Source organism: Pavona decussata, unplaced genomic scaffold, assembly GCF_977016875.1.
Source record: "Pavona decussata unplaced genomic scaffold, jaPavDecu1.1 SCAFFOLD_155, whole genome shotgun sequence".
Taxonomy (NCBI): Eukaryota; Metazoa; Cnidaria; class Anthozoa; order Scleractinia; family Agariciidae; genus Pavona; species Pavona decussata.
In genome coordinates this window covers 1911323-1931820 of record NW_028145567.1, presented here as the reverse complement: position 1 = coordinate 1931820, position 20498 = coordinate 1911323, and the positions used below count along the sequence as shown (strand labels likewise).

General features: G+C 37.8%; 1 protein-coding gene across 2 annotated transcripts in view; it reads left to right on the top strand.

Moving 5' to 3' along the window:
• Window positions 1–10834: 10834 nt before the first annotated feature.
• The window catches only part of LOC146465806 (uncharacterized), a 32025-nt gene continuing 22361 nt past the window's right edge, over window positions 10835–20498 (top strand). The window contains exons 1-5 of one of the 2 annotated variants that reach the window (XM_085128280.1): window positions 10835–11098; window positions 12190–12240; window positions 16721–16832; window positions 17332–17390; window positions 19363–19455. In XM_085128280.1, the coding sequence (XP_084984406.1) occupies window positions 11000–11098; window positions 12190–12240; window positions 16721–16832; window positions 17332–17390; window positions 19363–19455 (414 nt within the window). In that variant the 5' untranslated portion in view covers window positions 10835–10999. Of the gene's footprint in view, window positions 11099–12189; window positions 12241–16717; window positions 16833–17331; window positions 17391–19362; window positions 19456–20498 lie in introns of both variants that reach the window. The other variant, XM_085128278.1, reaches the window with a different exon arrangement.

Below are 20498 nucleotides of genomic sequence, written 5' to 3'. Positions count from 1 at the left end.
TAAGATAAACTCCCTTTAGGAGTTGACATAGTACTTCTATATTTTTGCATAATTCCGTTTAAACCCCCATGGAAGATGTTTGATTTCTGTCATATATTCAATATTTAATTCAGTATGGCGTAAAACCAGCGCGAAGCATTGTTATATTGATTCCGTTTTATTTTTCGTTATATTTTATATTATTGCCATGGGAATTTTCCTGTTCTGAACATTATTTTGTTTTTTTTTTACGATCAAAAGAACAAAGTTTATCAACAAATATTGAGGACGATTGTTATTTGACAAAGGGATTGAACCTGACGTTTATTGCATTATCGTATTAAGATATTGTAATGTTTTCACACAAATTTCAAGTGACGTAGGAATGATGTCCAAATGAAAATTACGACAGAATTCCATTCGATTCCACATAGCTGAGAAAAGCGATCACCTGCGATCCCAAGGAAACGTTAGCCGCACGAGACGATCATTTATACTAAGTGACCTAGTGATTAAATAGTCGTCGTTTGTAATGATTGGTTGTGGGAAGATCGTTGACGATCGTTCCGTTTTATAACAGCGCCAGCAGCAATCGTTGGCAATCGTAAGCGGTCATTTGGAAACCAGTTTTTAGCTGTTGATAAAGAATGAAAAATGATTTCTTTTTAGTTCTCAAAGAAAACTAACAGCTTCGGTCACAACATCATACAACACACAACCCACTGATGCTGCATATAAATGATGTTGTTATATACCTATGCTGTTGTTATGGAGTCTGGATCGATCCACTCCAATATTTTGCTCTACGTTTTTACAAGAGGGGTCCACACTATAAATTTCCCCAAAGGTTCCTTATTCTACCCCTATTTGAACTGATATACTTGATTTTAATCAAGTAAAGTGTATTCATTTTGCTACGAACATGAAAGTTAATATCCGCCAGATAGGAGTCAAATCCATGAGATTCTACACGCCGATTGAATATGCAACAGAGAGGCCCGTGACAAACTGACTCATCAGTTTTTTCTTCTATCGTGTTTTCCAAAACGTTTTCAAATCAGGGGTACTGTTTGCATTGTCATAGTTTGCGAGAAAATTAATAACACTCAAAATTAGCTTTACTAGTAATAAACAGGGAGGGCCTTCGCAGTTGGCTGACTCATGCTCGTGAGAAGCATAGACCGTAACCCTCGACCCATCAGTCTTTCCCCGTATCATGAATCAAAGTTCAGCGGAAGTTCTATGTTTCCCTTAGTCATTGTTTACAAGAAAACAATTTGAGCTATCAAATTAACTTTAACTGTACGAAATAAAACAAATTGCTAACCTCTACGTACACGCAACACCGAGAGAGGCCCGTGACAAACTTACCCACCAGTTTTTCTTAGTTGTGATTTCCAAAAAGTTGTTGAATCAGGGTTGCTATGTTTGCGTTGTCATTGTTTACGAGAAAATTGACAAAATTCAAAATTAATATTAACTATTAATAAAACTGGGAGGGCCATTGCGAGTTGCCTGACTCATGCTCGTGATAAGTATAACACGTGACCCATGACCTAAAATGAATCAGAGTTCACCAGAGGTTTCATGTTTTCCGTAGTCATTGTTTACAAGAAAACAACTTAAGCTCTCAAACTGAACTCTAACTATAAATAACACTAATTTCTCGCCATTAATCAGCGATATTACTTTCTATGTTTAAAGGCACGAGTTTCCCAAGGCAAACAAATCAATCAGCAAATTGAGCAGAAAATTGGGAAGAGCAGAAAAAATCTTTCCGGTGTCTTTTTCATTGAAAAGTTATTTTAAGTCGTGAATATCGAGTTTGTTTATTTGTTATAGTTTTTCCTGTTTCCTATGAATCAACCTTAATTTGGTACAAACAATAAAAGCTCCTGGGGTTTAACCATGCAATTACAAATCAAACTTGCAATTCAACATTCGAGTTAGTTCGTTGTAATGAAATGAAACTGTAGTGTTACGTTTAGCCCTCAGTCTAGTCCTCCATTAATCACCCCCAAAAATGTCCGTGGCAAAAGATAAAGCATTGTGGAGATCTTAACGTATAATCATTTTCATGCTTGTAGTTTCATTAATTCTGATGGAAAAAAGTGCATTGTCAAAATTTCAAGGAGGTTTCAAACACTCCAATATGAGCATGGCGCCATATTGAGAGGGTCTATTTTCGTAGCTGTCTTTATTTGCCGTTACCATGGCTGCAAATGTCACTTATCACTCTTTATAAGCCTACTTGCGGCGGTGTTTAACGCGAAAAATGTTTTAACGAAATATTTTCTAACTGTGCAACACTTTGCTTTGAATTCCTTTAGGCACCAAACGTCTATTGGCTTTTTTGCCAATGCGATTAAAGGTGTACATACTCTGTATAAATGGTAATATTAAAGCAAATAGTGTTTTCAGTGTTTTGTCTGAGAATTCCCTGAAATAAACCGAATGAATTAAAAGCACGGAGCGTTTGAAGATAAAGTAATTGCACCGGCTCAAAATTCTTCTTGGCGCCGCAAACTACCTTTTCACCGTTACAAAGGTTTCCAAAATCAGTGAGGCATACTATATAAAAAGCAATATAAAAACAAACATCATTTCTGGCAAAAATAATTAAACAATATTTGACCGTTATTATGCATAGATAGTTTACAGCCTTCAAACTACGAAGTAATTGATCGATAGTCATTATCACGTGTTTTCAGGCCCGTACTGATCGTCATGTATAATGCAAGTTGCGCAAAAATTCAAAGATGCATCTTGCGCCATCTCTTATTTTTATAAACTGTTGTTAAACTAAGATGTGTTTCTACTTTGATCGGCAACATTGCCTGCAAAACTTTCCTCTTTGTTCACCATCTGTGATAGTACATGTAACTTTAATCCGTGCCACCATCTTCAGCTTTCGACCAATCAATTTTCACTAATTAATACCGTAGCTTGCTACCACTGAACAAAAGCGCCGTACTATAGAGGGAAAGGGGTAAGAGAGAATCCAGCCTGCGAGTAAGCTTTCTAATTGGGGACTCACGCGGGATTTATTTGGGGCGCGAGCCGCGAGATGGGCGAAAATTGCGTGGGGACTGGGGTGGAGCCCGTCCCGCCCCGATCCGAATCCTCTCGGGGCGTGCTTCGCCCGTGCGCCAAAATGCCCGTTCCGGAGTTCAAATGAAGATGTACTGGGAGGTTTAAATTTTTCATTTAATCAGAAATTAGAGCCCATCATAAGAAAGATCACATTAAAATTAGCCAGTTTACCACGTTTGAGGCTCTGTCGTCAGATTTCAACCATGTAGAAGGCTTTCAAAACTCGGAAAAATTAGAGAGTTTGTATGGATTTGAGGGACGCCATCTCAGAATTAGAGACATTTTTGCATGGAATTTGGAGGATCTTTGACAGGTCACAGCCTATTACGTAATGAAACATAACCAAAACTTGGTAAACTTACTAATTTTTCTGGCGGTGAGGTTCATTTCTCATGTTATATGACGCAATTTGAACAATGGGTAAACTAGAACCCAGTCCCTTTATGAACTTCGGAATGGGCAATAGGTCTCGGGGGAAGCCAAATAGACGCAGGCAAGAGAAAATCTCGGGGCAATTTTCTTATTGCAAAACTGGTCAGAAGGGGGGAACCCAACAGGAGACGTGACCTGCAAAATAAAAACTGTTCCCTCGCGATTTTTGCTGATCCTTTTAGAGCCTCCACAATGACTGTTGTGATATCATAACACAGTTTTACTGGTTCGGAATTCTTAGCTGAAAGTTCAATTCGCAGATAATTTTTGAACTGCTGTAGCCGGCCCTTATATACATTTGCCTTCTAAACACCATTTTTATTCCTTCGAAAACAAAAGGAATTTTTATTTCCCATGTTAGAAATGTTGTCGCCTAAGAAAACACAGTTACATTCGAAAACCTGAAGCGATTTGGGTCGTCTGAATTGAACAGATGCTCATCGCAATGGGACCTTTGGCTGCCCGGGTCAGAAGACAATCACTGGCAACTATTTGTGAACAGTGAAGACTTTTACTGTCCTAATACACATAGTGATTTTACCTTATGAAATGTAACGGTGAGTACCTATTACTGTTCCAAAAGAACAAAAGCCTTTTACAAAGATCAAGAATTGGAATTGTCGTGATATATCTACCGGGTTGGTGGAGACGCTTCAGATGACTTTAACTGGAATCCGTAGAGGAATTAAAAAAATCAAGAAAAGTAGCTGGAATAACTCTCTATCAAAAACCACTAGTAAACGAATTCTGAAGTTTAAAACTTAACAATGAATTTCCGGTGCTTTACCCTGCTTTGAATCCAACAAAATCCAACGCAAAACAACGTTTGAAAACTTACAAAAAAGAAATTGCAACCTTTGGTCAAAGGAAGGAAGAAAGCAAGTTTGAAGTAACGCCAGTAATGAAGATTCTCCTCATGAAGGACTTTTGCCAGTCTCGTTTGCTCATGATGTTTTATTATCAGTTTTGATGACTGACGTTTTCATTGTTTTCCTCGATCTGCAAGACATGTAAAGCTTCTGTCTACTCCCTGATTCCAACTTAACTAAGATATGTCACAGGTCCTCCCTCTTACCACGTTTTGCAGTGCTGGCAATAGAGCGAGCCGAGAGACAATCAATGATTTTGCAAGTTAAAACAAAATCCGGGCTCGTTTTGGCCGCAAAATTATCCGGTAGCCGTCGTCTCGCTAACTGCGAGTTTTTTCGAAAACAAATAAAAAATCTGCAAAACAAATCTTACTAAGATGTAATATATGCTTGTTGTCAGGTTTATATCGACTCGGTCAAATCTTCCAATAGCAACCTCGTTCCCAGGGTCTCTCCTCTTCACGTCCTGGGAACAAGGGTGAAGGTCTTTCTAATAGTACCCGGATCTTAAAGCCTGTCTCAGATAGCTTTGCAGCAAACATCTACGTACATCGATGCCCCCGACACATGCACTGAATTCAATATGATTTCCCCAAGAAAAAAAAAAGACCCACGGCCATTTTATTTTTTCTTTCTTTTTATTTAATTTGTTTTCTATAAAGTTATATCGGCTTTCTTGGACTTTTTCTCACTTTAATTTAACTTGGTGTGGTACCGTTCTTTTTGTCGCTTTGTCCAAGTTGAAAAGTTTTCCACCTAAACATCAGAGAGTTTGCAATTTTTTAACGGCTGGGAGGGACAAGTTTTCTTCGATTTGGCGAGGAAAACACGTATAGCTTAAATCGCAATCATATATTGTGTATAAGCGACCTTTTATCTTATGAAAGCGTTGAGGCAAGTGTCTGACCGTATTTCCTCGTTAAACGCCAGTTTACGAAGTCTTCTCGCTTCCAGTCAAATTACAAAAAATAATTTAGAGTATCTCTAAAGTTCAGAAAATACTATGTTTGGGATGATAGACTCGTTGCATTCAGGTATATGCATTTGCTCATATGTAGACTGAAGCATCCACAAGCCTTACAGTAGACACTGGGCTGTTTGCTCCTACTTTGGACTCGCGATCGTCACACCGCTACATGTGTTGGATGACTGAGGTGGGAGAAATTAGAACTTTTTTGTCATTATCATGCGTATCATGAGTATCATGCCCCCTCCCCCCTCCCCTCCCCCGAAACGCCCGATGTTCAGGCTAATTAATTATCCACTATCATCGGACTAAGGCAATGTTGACAAGTCCCACGTAGGACGAAGCATCTGTCCACTGTTAGGCTGGTGGGTACTCCAATTCAAGGATGAACAAATGCGCGTACCAGGAAATAGTAAATTAATTATAATTAGTATGTTTGTGGTGACGCATCACAAACATAATAATTATAATTAATTAATTAGTTAATTAATTAATTAATTATTGTAAAGGAGATTTATTTGGAAAATAAATGAATTTATGCTGCCTTTTTCATATTTAGTCCCATTTCCCATCCGAGGTATTTCCGGTCATCCGGGACGCCATAGCTACGCATACTTTACCGCGTGAGGCTCTTCCCTAGACCTGTTTTGTTCGAAGCGTACACGAAAGAAATTATTATAATTAACTAGTTAATTATTATAGATAATTTATAATTAATTTAAAGGGCTCCCTCTCTCCTTTATATTCAGAATATCCAGGAGATTTCCAAGCTTCATCTGCGACAATTGCGTTCAGTCAGGAGAGAAGAAACTGCTGCCAAGGTGGACGAGCTGACGGTACATTGCTGCAGCTGTGAACCATCTGAAGCATCGCAGATGCCAAAGCGTTAATAAATGAGCACAATTCAAACCCACAGTAAAACCTGACATTAATTGATAGATGTATAAAGTACTCAAGGAGAATTTTATCACGCAGTACCTCTTACCACTAGCTTATTTTAATTCTTTAATTGCTTGTAGCGTAAATGTAGTAAATGTACCTGGTTGATCAAAACTTGCTGAAGAAAACTTTTGATGTTCTTTAAGACCAAATCCGAATTTCTCAGGCGATTAAACAAATATCTACCGAAATAAACCGTTGCGTGCCCTGTTTTAATGGAACTAAGTGAGTACGCACACCGCTTTTTTTTTTCTGTTTTGTATGTGATACAATCAGGGACCCCAACATGAGCACATAAGAAAAATACTCAAAATGCTATCCCCACTCAGTGTATTCCCACTGAATTCAGTTGGTAGAACACTGCACCGGCATCGCAGAGGTCATGGGTTTGAATCCCGTTCAAGCCTAAATTTTTTCAGGCTTTCTTTTCGCAACTGCTTAAGTTGCGTCCTAACTGCGAGAATCTTTCTTCTATTTGATCTTTCATCCGCAGTTCAAAATATATGTTCATACATTTACATTTATGAATTCGTTTTGTTGCGTTTTTAAGGAAAATTTTTGTAAGCTAAAGCTGTTTGGATGCTTTAGCTGTAAGTTAAACTTACAGAACGTTTTTTGGAACGGAACCTTTAATTTAAAGGAGCTGCTTTTGGCTTTACAAAAGTGCCCAGCTGGCCTCATTTTGGACTTTGAAGGACGTTTTAGCTGCCACTCCATGAAAACAAAAGGAATTCGTTCTCCACTGTTACCAAATTTAAAGGTGAAATTTTGCTGAAGAAAACTTCAGTTGTTCTTTGCAACTAAATCTCAATTTGTGAGGCGTTCTGAGTCCTTCCGAACAGATTTTCGGCCGAAATAGTTTGTTGGGTGCCCCCCACCCCCCTCATGAAACAACGCGCTGTCTTTTCATATTAAAATTTCCAAAACGTCTGGATAGCAGCAGACATGTTATAATTTTAAGAAAAGACACATGAAACATGAAAACATGTCTTGTAAAATCAAAAATGTAATGTCTTTTCTTAAATATTAAAATTTTCTTATAGTTTACAAAGGCATCAATTCTTTCAACACGTGAACTTAAAACTTCCTCTCTTTAAAAGCAATATAATGAAATTAATTATTTCAGTGGCCTTAAAATTCTTGCAGTTTAAAGTTGTGGACACATCTTTTATGAGGGCGTAATCATTCTCAGAAAGAATTCTCAAATGGTCCGAGAATGGTTGTGACTAAGAACTAAATATGTGTGTTTGTATGCTTTATTACATAGATGCTAAATCTGCCCGGAATGGAACAGTTATTTATTTATTTATTTATTTATTTATTTATTTATTTTATTAAAATTTTTTGAGATAATTTTAATAAGTCGCGTGTTTTTGTAAAATTATTCTTTAACTAGATGTTGAAGTTAACCATCCCAGCGAAATTCACGAGTCATGCATGCAAGGCGGACAACTACGTATATACACTGTGACAGAAATTATTCTGCACCAAACAGTAGCCATATCTCAACTAGCACTCGACAGCCCCTTTTTAGTTAATTTCCTATTGAGTAACTGAGCTGGCTCGCTTTTCATCGAATGGACCTCGCTAGCTCTCGCTCGCTCGCGCTCCGCGCTTGCTCGCTCGAGCTCTGACGATCGCGCTTCGCGCTCTCTAAGCTCGACTTGTAAGCAAGTCTAACTGAGAAGCAGAGCTGTAACAAGTCACGTGACACGATTTTTGGCCGGTGAGTTAAGGTGGCTCGAGGCAGTTTTTTGGGACTTAGGGTGGAAGTTTTGAAATTACAATCTCGCATACAAGATAAACTTCGATCTCCTTCATACTACATCATCATTTCAACATATGATCAAAGTTAATTTTCTCATCGGTTTCCAAGCAACAGCTATTACCATAGCAACGGAAGCGCATAGCCTCTCATTTTAAACATTGTCGATTATCTCGAAATCTAGTCAGACACTTTATGACGAAACTTTAGGGATTTAAACTACTCAATCTAGACAACTTGTAGGCGAAATTAGAAAAAAATCTGTAAGAGCGTTTTCAAGTAAATAATGAATCAATTTTTATGGGGTGATTTTGTTTATTCCAGCCTTTTTCACCAATATCTCTAGCAAAATAAAACTTAACACTTTGTCTTTTCTGTTGAAAGGTCATTCCTCATAGCGAAACATTCTAAATGTATATTGAGCTTCATGGGTGTCTCCGATTTTAAGATATTTACGTTTGAAAACAGTTTAAATAAAGCGCAGATGAATGAAAAAGTTCCTACTTTGCATAAATCGCGATATCTTTAAAATGCCCCTGCATATTTTTCTGTTAAATTACAAGCGGTTAAAGTAATAATTCTTTTCGATATCTACGCAAGTTTAAGGTTCAGGAACCGAAATTGGTTTTAGATAAGAAGGCTGAATCTTGGTCAAGTTTCAGTCGTTATTCGTTTTCTCCGAACAGAGAATTTTATTTTGTTTGTTCCGGTCTATTTCACTGCTTTTCACGTGCTTTGAATATTTATCATAACGTGAAGTCGTGGAAAAGGTAAAATTTACAATGGAAGACTTGAGAAGCAGGAGCAAATATTTATGTAAATTTTACCTTTTGCACGACTTCACGTAATCATAAATATTTACAGCACGTGAATAGCAGTGGAATAGACCGGGACAAAGAAAACAAAACTCTTGTTCGGAGAAAGCGAATAATGTCTGAAACTTGACCAAGATTCAACCTTCTTATCTAACACCGGTTTCGGTTCTTGAGCCTAAAACTTGCGTGAATATCGAAAAGGATTCTTTCTCTCACCACTTGTAATTTAACAGAAAAATCTGCCTGGGTATTTCAAAGATATCTCGATTTATGCAAAGTAGGAACTTTTTCATTCATCTGCGCTATATTTTAACAGTTTTCAAACGTAAATATCTTAAAATCAGAGACACCCATGAAGCTCAATATACATTTAGAATGTTTTGCTATGAGGAATGACCTTTTAACAGAAAAGACAAAGTGTTAAGTTTTATTTTGCTAGAGATATTGGTGAAAAAGGCTGGAATAAACAAAATCACCCCATAAAAATTGATTCATTATTTACTTGAAAACGCTCTTACAGATTTTTTTCTAATTTCGCCTACAAGTTGTCTAGATTGAGTAGTTTAAATCCCTAAAGTTTCGTCATAAAGTGTCTGACTAGATTTTGAGATAATTGACAATGTTTAAAATGAGAGGCTATGCGCTTCCGTTGCTATGGTAATAGCTGTTGCTTGGAAACCGATGAGAAAATTAACTTTGATCATATGTTGAAATGATGATGTAGTATGAAGGAGATCGAAGTTTATCTTGTATGCGAGATTGTAATTTCAAAACTTCCACCCTAAGTCCCAAAAAACTGCCTTGAGCCTCCTTAAGATCGTCAAGTTCTCCGCAGTTTGTTTCCAAGTTTGGTGGTCGTTTAGTAAATTATTGCCAAATTATGATTTCTTTAAATTTTTGCCCCAAATTCGGCCCAACCATGCCATAACGTGATTGAACTAGATTATTTTTTGATAAATAGAACTAGTGATAACAAGAACAAATTTTCAGGGGGCAGCAACCAGTGGGTCACATGACCTTGAATCAGCCCGCATAGCCGGGAGAGCGTGTAATAATTAATTACCTGCAGTGGGACGATGACATTTGAGTGCAAGCGGTATTGGCCCGGGTAACAGGTGGCCGTTGAGAATTTAAACGCGTTACAAGACTTTGTATGGGGAATAAAATATTGTCGATTCCAAACTTTTTCGGCAATATTTTATTCCCCATACAAAGTCTTATAACGCGTTTAAATTCTCAACGGCCGCCTGTAACCCAATACTGCTTGCCTCAAAGGTCATCGTTCCACTGGTAGTTAATTGTTACCAGGAGCCATAACTCCTGTTATTACACACTCTCAAGTGACGCAAGCTTGGGCTGCCTGTGGTAGTATTTGCTACACGCTACTTGACCAACGAATGAAATTCATGCGTCAGTGCGTCGCTGTTGCGTCCCAAACTGGTATCCGAGATTATAATTTCATTTAGGAACTGAGTTGTTCAAAATCGACAACTATTTGTGCCCAGCAGTTAAGTCTGAAATCTAGCATGGTCCCAGGCAGAGGTTTTAACAGTCTCGGAAACCCAGGAACTAATAGTGAGGACGAGCAAAAAGTCGGAATGGGCGGGAAAAAATTCGACCAAGAAAAGTTGCTAGGATCTACTTTTTTCATCGAATTTTTTCCCGCCCATTGCGACATTTTCCTCGTCCTGGCTAGGCTGGGTCTTTGAAGCGGCGACAATAAAAAGCGTCGCTGCTTCACGACTCAGTTCTGTTTGAGGCTATCTGAAATCCAAATTTGCAAAAAGATAGTTCCCACGAAATGCAAAAAGTCCGTGAAATTAAACTTCCGCGAAAATTAAAATTTCGTGGTAATCTGTCCTCCCTCCTCCCCTCCCCTGCAAGTCTTTTATCTGTAACCCTCAGGTGATCGTGAGCGCCCATAATACCTTGCATGACCTTGTAATCAAGATCGATTGGCATGCCGGGAATTTTTTAGGCGCCATTTTGATGTGTGGATTCTGTGAAAGTGGAGAAGTGATGGTCTTCTGTTTTGTTTTGCTGTCTGCCAGATAAGACGAAGCTTTGTTTCTCCAGTGAATCAAATAAGTTGTATATATCTTCGAACGCGAAAACTTCTCTGGCCCAGCTGTTCGTTGCTATGAGTTGTGACGAGAAGAACAACAAGCGAAAGAAGAAGCGTTCGAAGCACTGTTCGGAAACGAACTCGCACGCTTCGAAATCGACCGAAAATCATGAGGTAAGCTTTGGGTTATGTGACAGCAGATCTAAACACAGACATTGCTGATTTAACTCCTAATTAACTGCAGACACGATCAGTTGTAGTTTTCAGCTGATGCGAATCCGTTTGTAATGTTTTGGAGGTCATTCTCGGTTTCCGTCTTCATTCCATCTTCGTGTTCCGCTCAATATGGAATGTTTGTTTTTCTGTAAGACTTTAGTTAAACTAGATAAAGTGACAGTATACTTTATGCTCTCCATCAAGTTTCATCCTAAGTTTCAGTAGTTACGAAGTGTCCTCGTAATTTCGTTTTACCTTCTTCGAAACGAAAGGTCTCGCATCGACAGACACAACAACCCAGTTATCCGGCCCCTAATAATCATGTGTAAGCCCAAGTGTCAGTAGCTGTAGAGGGTATTTATTACTTCGCTTGTTTCACGCTGACCGGCTCAAATAGTTCTTTCTTTCTTTTAGACAGTTTTGGTTGTCATTTGTTTGATTTTCTTGACGTAAGAGATATATTTCAAGTTTAATGACCTACGTAATTAGGAATAACATTTGGTCGAATTGAAAACACGATTTCGAATGATCATGTAATGTTGGTGTTTGGTAAGCGCATTCCACACTAGGTTTTAAATCGCGTGTCGTGATGAAATTAAAAACCCACTTTTGATAACATAGAGAATCATCTGCAGCGTTTTTAGTTTTGTTGTGACAGAAGTGAAATTGATATTTTTGAGATGCGACCTCTCTTCGACTTGAATTGAGATAAACTTATATGCACGTACAAGTTGCAAGCCTATGGAACCAGTTTAAACTTATTTTGAAGTTGACAGTGTTGCTTACTTCCTAAAAGGGACAAGTGGTTGATTATTGCTTAGAGATCTTTTGGAAGTTTATTCTGTTTCATTCTTGATGTGACAAATTAAAGTCATTCTAATTGTGAAATTTCTTTTTTCTTGAACACTTCACTTGTAAACAATTTCATTTTGATTAATTAAAAATCCTTAAGCTTGTACTTATTGAATGCTTCTTTGAAGCATTCCATAATACTTCGTATTGCATGACACTTGAACTGACATTCCTGTTCTGTCGTTCTGTGACATTAGGGAGTGAAGGCAGTTGAATTGCATCCAGAGTCGGATGTTACACTTTCACAGGTCAGTGAGTAACTTCTAATTATTCTGGCATATCTTTAAGTGTTCTTGTCAAACAAACTTCAATTTAGCAAACCTGTTGTATAAACATTCCATTTTAACCACTGAAATCAGAGTTCTGCATTTCTGTCAAATTTTCACTGATTTCAAAGTTGTTTCTCTAAAGTACAGTACAGTTGAATGACTGTACTCTAACCCAGTGATTCAACTTGAAATGCTGTGAGCTATATGTAATATCTGGTAAAAAATCCTGATCTTTCGCAGAAATAATTATATGGAGCTACATTGTACATGTATTCAGAAGGGCCCAGTTGTTCAAACCCTGAATAAGCTAATCCTGGATTAATGTGAACTTTAATTCGAGTATATTTACTAATGCTTAAGGATTCATCCAACAGATTTTTGTTCTTTAGTTTTGCCCTAGACTTTTCTTTACCATTAGTTTAAAATGAACCTTTAAAATCATTTTTAATGTGCAAGATGAAAACCTTAACTTTTGATCGTGGATTAGCATTAATCGGCTTTCGAACAACCCGGCCCAGAAGTCTAAAGCCTAATTCCAACTTGTGTGATGTGCACATGAACATGTACATGTACTGTATACATGAACACATATACAAGCATATGACAGGGTCTCATTAAGGGCCAACCACCAGGCAGATTGACTGTCTGTGAACATGACCTGATTGCCCAGCTGCTTTAACATCTCAACTGACTTTTTAAATAAAAAGACCACAATAATTATTATCCAAATCAACTAACCTGCCAAAGTGCAATAACCTCCTGCCCGCCTTTTCAAAATCTTGATGAAATTCCTGAAATGAGAACTTATAAGGGAACAAATGTGAGATAAACATAATCACAAGATAAAGGATTTTCCTATTTCTTTTTTGTGTTATGTTCTCATTCCAGTAGTGCTTGTGCTTATTTCTCAAGCAAATACTTCCATGATATAAATACAAGCATAAGCAAAAGAGAAATTCCCAGACATCTTTGTCGATTGGAAGATACAGTGTACCGAGCAGGGCTGTCATTAAGAGGCAGGGGCCGGGAATTTCCCCCGGTTACTATGAACGTGGCCCCCAGCTATTTTCGTAGGGAAATAGAAGAAAAGTAGAACCAAAAGAAATTCCTAGCTGTTTGATTCCCGCCTACTTGTTGTACTTATCCAGCAACTTGAAATCTTAGTGACAGCCCTGACCGAGATATACTGAGCTACTCATAGCTTGAATGTTAATCTTTCTAGTAAACAGACAAAATACACCAGCTGACCATCACCCAAAAACAGACTAGATCTTGTCCTGGTACTTGTAAAACACTGTGCATGTGCATGCAAAATTCTCTCGAAACACCCCAGCAATGCTAAATTAAAGGCTTAATTAGAAGTGCAATAGGCATTCGAAAAATGCTCTCTGTTTATAATTAAGGTCCCACTGTTTTCTTATTCCTCCTGGTGAAGTGTTGTAATTTTTGTTTTGTTTGTTTTCTTTATTCTCCTGTTAGCATCAATTTGAGCCATTATTTTTTAATCTAATTATTTACTGGTCAATTACCAAATAGTCCTTGTATGTAATCCAATTATTTAGTCCTTGTAGGTAATTAGTTTAATGTATAGTGCTGTCCTGTAAAAAGCCAAAGAATTCACCAGCGCTCTCCATGTCTTGTTATAGCTGCTACTTTAGCTGCAAATTAGAAGCAAAAATTGTTGAGATACAGTACCGCCTAGAACTATAGACTCATTTGCCGTGTCGTTGCCGCGGGACCTACTCGCGGGTTTCCCTCGGTATTCCCGCAGTAGGACGTTTTATTTCCCTCGGTTCGGTTCCGGTATGGCTCCAAAGTTGCCGCAGGAAAGTTCACCTCGGTAAAACCTCGGTAAAGAAAAGACGCGGTAGAGTTTGAATACGCTTTTGTCTCCTTGTGTTTTGGTTCGTCAACTTCTAATGGCGAAATCGCACCAAAGAACATTAACCAGGGATGACGATCATGTGCGATACACATACGATTTTCGGCCCTTGAAGGCTTGAACCGTTTGAAGAAAACGAGAATCCGTTTTCGAGTATCCGACCTAATTTAAAAAATCCTTTGAGGAAAATTCTAATAAATATATCTCAAAACCCGGTATACCCAAAAAATCTTGTGGACAATGCACATATTCGCTATCGAAGCTTCCAAGCGTGCAGATTTGCTGCTGTTTACTTTGTATTTTTTGCCAAGTTATTTCAATTTTAAGTTGGTGAAGCAAAGGAAAAAAAACTGACCTACGAAATTTACGGATTATAAAACATGTTCGCACGTGACGATGTTATTGTAACTTGAAACCCTTCTGTCGACTTCGCAAATTTTGTTGCTTGTGTCTACAGTCTATTTTAAAGCTCTTTCTTTTAAAATGAACTTGGCACTGCAACAAGAATAATATTCTCTCTCAATATCCGATTTTTTTAGAACAAAAGCTTGCTCTAAAATTCAGGAGATATTTTTAGCAGCTGTTTGGTCGGACACGTACAAAAAAAGCTGATGAATCGGAAGTGGTGGTTCCCACGAGTGCAAAACAAACATCAACCTTGCGTCTATGCAAATTACGGTTAAATGTTACAAGACGTTTGCCCTCCATCACTTGTATCGAAATGAACGAATAAGAAAACTAAATTTTAAAAAAAAGGATTTTTTTATGACAATTCAGCGAACTCTCTTTCATAAACTTACACTGAGTGTCTTGAAAAGCAGGTAAATCAACGTACACATATTTCACTGCGTATTTAACAAACCCTCGGAGATACATGTAACAAGCTTCTTTCAAGTGTGGATTTGTTAGTTACTTTTATTATCTCTGAAAAGACTGAATACAAACATTTGCTGAGGCAAAGATTCAGGATTTCAATATTTGAATTATTACGTGCACTATACCCAACGCCATTTTGACTTCAAATTACTTCTTCGATTAAGCACCGATTCTTCGCACCTCGAACACTTGCGGTATAAATGTCTTCACTCACGCCAACACTTATTTTAGAAATGCAACCAGTCCCCATTGTTCTTTCCCGCGGCATGCCTCGTCTTTTCGCCCGCGGCAAATTTATCGCGGCACACTGTACCTTGACTTCACCGCAGAACGACCCTGTTCTCACCTAGGTGGACGCGCGGCCACTACCCGCAGGAAAGACAAGGTATGCCCAAGTCCCGATGGGTCAATAGTTCCAGGCGGTACTGTACCTACAGTATACATGCATGCACAATATTTTGCATGCGTAGTCTCTGTCTTTCTCCACCCCCCCCCCCCCCCCTCCCCTGCATACAACGTCACCTTGCTACCCAGACCATGTGCAAAAAATATAGGGCAACAACATCGAATGGGGGAGGGGGGATGTTGCTCTGCATTTTGACTCTGGCCAATATTTACTATTGTTATATACCTAGACTTTCACTCAACAAAACGAGCACTGTGATTGGTTGATTCTTGGGTCACGTGCCCCTGATCAAATGCAAATGTATCCCGACTTGGATACAATTCTGCAGTTGTTGCCCTCTCAGTTGTTTGTTTGTTTGTTTGTTTTGCTGTGATTGTTGAAGGGAAAGTCTAAATATATAACAAATCACTTAATGTATGGTCCCTCGGGAAACTAGTTAGTTTTGTATTCCCTCGAGTCCTGATGTTTCCCTCGATGAAACAAAACTAACTGTAAATGACCTTCAGCAAATGTCAGTTGAAAACATTTGTTGCAAATGGTTGAAAGTGTCAGATCTCCATAAAATTGTTTTTATATTTATTTTGATAAGTGTGTTATTCTAAATGTATATCTGTTCTGGTAGTGTTAATTTTGCATTTAAATAAGTTTTACAGGTAGGTAGATATAAAAAAAAGATTTTCAATTTAAGAGACATGTTTCTGCAGAAATTTCTGCCTTCTTCTGTGCAAATGTTACAGAAGACGCATAATTATTTTAAAATAACTAGTAAATGCTAATAGATACATATATACAAGTAATAGAAAAAAGCTTGCAGATTAATGTATTAATAGAACAATTCCATAAAAGTCACACCCAGTTCTGAAGATGAGTAAAACTTACCTCATCCACTGTCCCAGAGAGATCAAATTATAGACATTTTGGTGACTGAGTGGATTTTACAGTTGTGGACTACCACTAACCTGGAGAGCCATTGTGGCTGTTGTTTATCTGATTGATATTACCAGGAGAAATTTGATGCTGATCACTGTTAGGGATTAAAGGATTAAGGGCCAGGTCAAGGATTGCCCATGGGGCAGAATAAGGAGTTGTTAATTGATACTGTATCTTGGTAGCAGTCAATGATCAGTTATCCTTTCCTCATTGTTTATTGGTAGAGGTGAAATTGGCAGTTGACTTTCCATCGCTATTGATATCATTGATCGTTGATTAGATCATTGGCAGTGTACAGTAGTTCTGGATTTGAATGCTTCATTAACATTTCACTGAGTTGTTTTCTTTCCATTCCTTGTCAGCAGCTCCTGAACAATACACCAAAAGCTGAAAACTCACCGAAAGCAGGAACACCATACATAGATGGCGAGCGGTGTCTTCTTTGTCAAAAAGAACGTTATGAGAAAACCAAGAAAGGTTAGAAATTTGTGCTCTTTATCCTTTTACATGCATATAGCCAACAGTGAAGGCAATGATAATACTGTACATGTATGTTGTTCCAAAAAATATCCATTTCCCTCCCAAGAAAGGTTTTTTGGTATAGACCGCACCCCATCCCTGTGAGGATTGCAAGTAAGCTTCATACAGTACATGTATTCGCTTGAGAACTTTGGTTTTTGAGATGCGGCTCCATATAGGAGTTTCCAATGACTTTCCTTTCCAGAGACCATTTTTAGTATTGTGCAAAGAGAATGTTGGCCAAACAATGGCTCTGTACACGCATTATATGTTTTGGTACATTTGTTACTGTCCTAAGCAGAACTATGAAAATGAAAGCTTCAAATTCAAGGTTTGATAGTGACTGTGAAAATTTAAATAAGTGATGAACACTCTTTCCTCCACTCTTAACTTGAATGCCATCTATTTAAATACTTGTAACTAACTTCAGTCTATGATTTTCTTTTCTTTACTTCAGGAGACCCACTTAAGTCCACAGCTGAAGCCTCCAATTCCAATGGTTCTTTGGTGTCACAAGTAGGTTTACCTTATTATCAGTAAACTGCATGTGTCTATTGTAATAATTATTACAAAATGTTGTTCCAATGTTTATCTGCTTCTTTGTGCTTCATTTTGGGATAAAAACAGAATTCTTGCCCATAATCATAGGGTTTTTTATTGCAAACGAAGCACAAAGCAGCAGATAAAATAAACATTTCCTGAAGGAATTCAAGGTCACATGCAAAAGCTCCAGTGAATCTGAGCTAAAACAACAAAGTGCGATCTGAAAAGCGACATTGGTCAGTTATGCACTGAGCTCTTTAACTGTAATAGCTTTAATACAAAACTTGCATCGATCCAATCTGAACTGGCATGGTTTGGATCTGCAATTTTTCTTCCCTGTACCGTGTGCAGGCAGCCTTCATTTAAAGAGATAAATAGAGGCATTTTGTTTTTATAATACAAGTGGTTTCATATTTGCTTGATCAATTTGGGAACATCCCAGTTCTAGAAAAAGAAGCAAAGTCATATTCATTTGTTTCACAAAAAGGGCAGAAAATCTGTAAAAATAATGCCGGAGAATACTGTTGTTTTAAAAAGGTGTTCCAAACCACCTCATGCCTATTTTGTACAGCGAGCATGAAAAAACATAGAGTCAAACACAACAGTGAATTGAAGCTGGCTGTCAAAAGATTATTCTGTTTTAAATAAAAATTGGGGCCATGGTGCCTTTTTTTGGTCAGTGTGTTTGGGTTGGCACATGTAGTTGATGGCTTCTAAATTTCTGCCTGGTTAGCTTAATTGGTTTGTTAGCAAATGGCAATGCAGGACGTCATCATTGTTATCATTGCACATTGAACCAAAGCTAGAAACCAAAGGATGCGATGGGCAGCCAGAAAACACATTGTAGAGTTCCCTTTTCTACTCAGATTTCTATGTTGTTTTCATGGTAATTTATTGACACAATGCTTGTAGATGAATAAAACAAATTTCATGTACTGTGTACCAAATAGTGCAGTTACTGATGCTGCCGCTACATGTAGGTAACTTATACAAGGCGTCAATGTGCAGATGTTTCTGAATTATTCTCCAAATCGTCTGAACATTGATTCTTTCTATGAGCATTCTATCTGTGGAGTTGTCATACAGTGTAGGAACTTACTTGCAGATAATCTGCACCCCTATTTTGAGCTACATGTACATCTTGTGGTAAAAAGTACGGCTTATCTCCCGGTTTTTATGGTAATTACGCTGAACTGGTTTTTAGTGCTGTTCAATTAAGTCACCTTTGTATATTATGTACTGGGTGACTATATGTGCATTTAATCCAGCTAAGTAAACAGAACTTAACATGTGCAGCTGTAGGTTGTATGTTTTATTCTTAGAAAATAATGTTTATCGACAAATCCTGAATGAATCTACACTTTTTTTAAGAATGAAACCTTAATTATCAACATAATTGTACACTGTATCTAGAGAAAATCAATAAACATATGGAAGGCCCTTTGCCTTCCCTGTCATTTTACGTTCATGCATGCTTTTCTACACTGATGGAAGCACTCCTCTTTGTTGTGTGTATTTGCAATTTTAGGTATTTTCTTGTTGATTTCATGCTACCTACTTCTTTCAATCCTTTCTTTTCTTTTTCTTAATTGTTGTTTTCTTCTCATATAGATTTTCAATTTAGAATTTTAGTTCTATTGTTGTAAGGTGCTATTAAACCAGTAGGAAATAAAATGGTTTATGTTTAAGTTACTCCATTGTTTTTACAGTGTATCACATTGACTGTCATCCAACCTAAGTAATTCAGTAGTGAGCATATGTATGTATTGTCAAGGTTTTAGCCAGAATGGTCCCACTGCACTGATAACTCCCAAACCTAGCATTTTGGATGCACAATTTATAATTGCTGGTTTCAAGCCAGATTATCGTTTTCATTGATCAATAGTGATGGATAATATGTCACCAGAATTGTTATAGAAGTTGAAGTTTCTCTTTTCAATATTAGGCTCCATTGTGGGTGTGTCCAGATTGTAGAAGAAACATTGAAGAGGAGGAACGGCGTGCAGCAATGGAGCCTTCATTGCCATTAAGTTTTCAGGTACCCTACATGTACAGTACTGTGCAAAAGTAATTCGTCGAAATTCGGCAAAAAGTAGCGAAAAACAGGGAAATTTCGAAGGGCATGAAACTTGAACGAATCTTCCGCGAATTTTCGAAGCCGCTATTGTTTTGACACGCTCGAAATTATGGCCTTGTCGGCGAAATAGAACTCCAAAATTCGAACGAATTTTCGAGCGGTATTTCGAATTTTCGAAGAGGAATTTGATTTTTCAAGAGAAAGGTATCGAATTTTCGGCAAATGATTCTCTTAAAATGACGCTTAAGCCATTCAATTCACTCGAAGTTTCATCTCAACAACAATAGATGGATACGTAATCATGGCAACCGTAGTTCAAGAGAGAAGTCTGGGCACCATACCATCGTTCACCGCTCGACCGTAAACCATGTAAACAAAATGTCACGCAGTTAGTTTTATTCCGGTTTATCTGAGGAGGATTCCACATCTTACCAACGTGTTTGGCAAACTTTAATATGAGAAAACATTTACCCAGAACAGAAATAGAAAGTGCACTGGATAAATTTGTCATTGCAGGTGGTAGAATCGACAATGCACAGTCGGCCGTTCGCTTCACGATTGCTTTCTTGTGTCATCGCACGTGGTGGAAGGAACAGTGCTTCAGCGCTTTTTGTTTATATCCTTTTTTAATAACATCTACCAGATTACGTGCCCCACATCCCTGTCAATGTTTATGCGCATCCTGGTTTTGAACCCAAATTGAATAGCTTTACATAATTATCCGTGCTTTGCGGTATTTGAGTCGACAAAGATGCCCGATTTGAAAGTCACGATTTTTTTCAGATTAAATCACATTCAACTAACATGATGTTTTTAGCCGATGTGAAGTTTATCCCTACATGTATGTATGTCCCAAAAAACTTTCCTACTGTAGAGCAAAAGAAATATGCGCGGTAAAATGAAAACAAATACAGTTCATGCATGTCACAGCGTAGCCTTTGGGTGATACAGTGTAATGTTTATCTTACTGTACGAACGTCACGAAATTTCCATGTTCCTTTCGT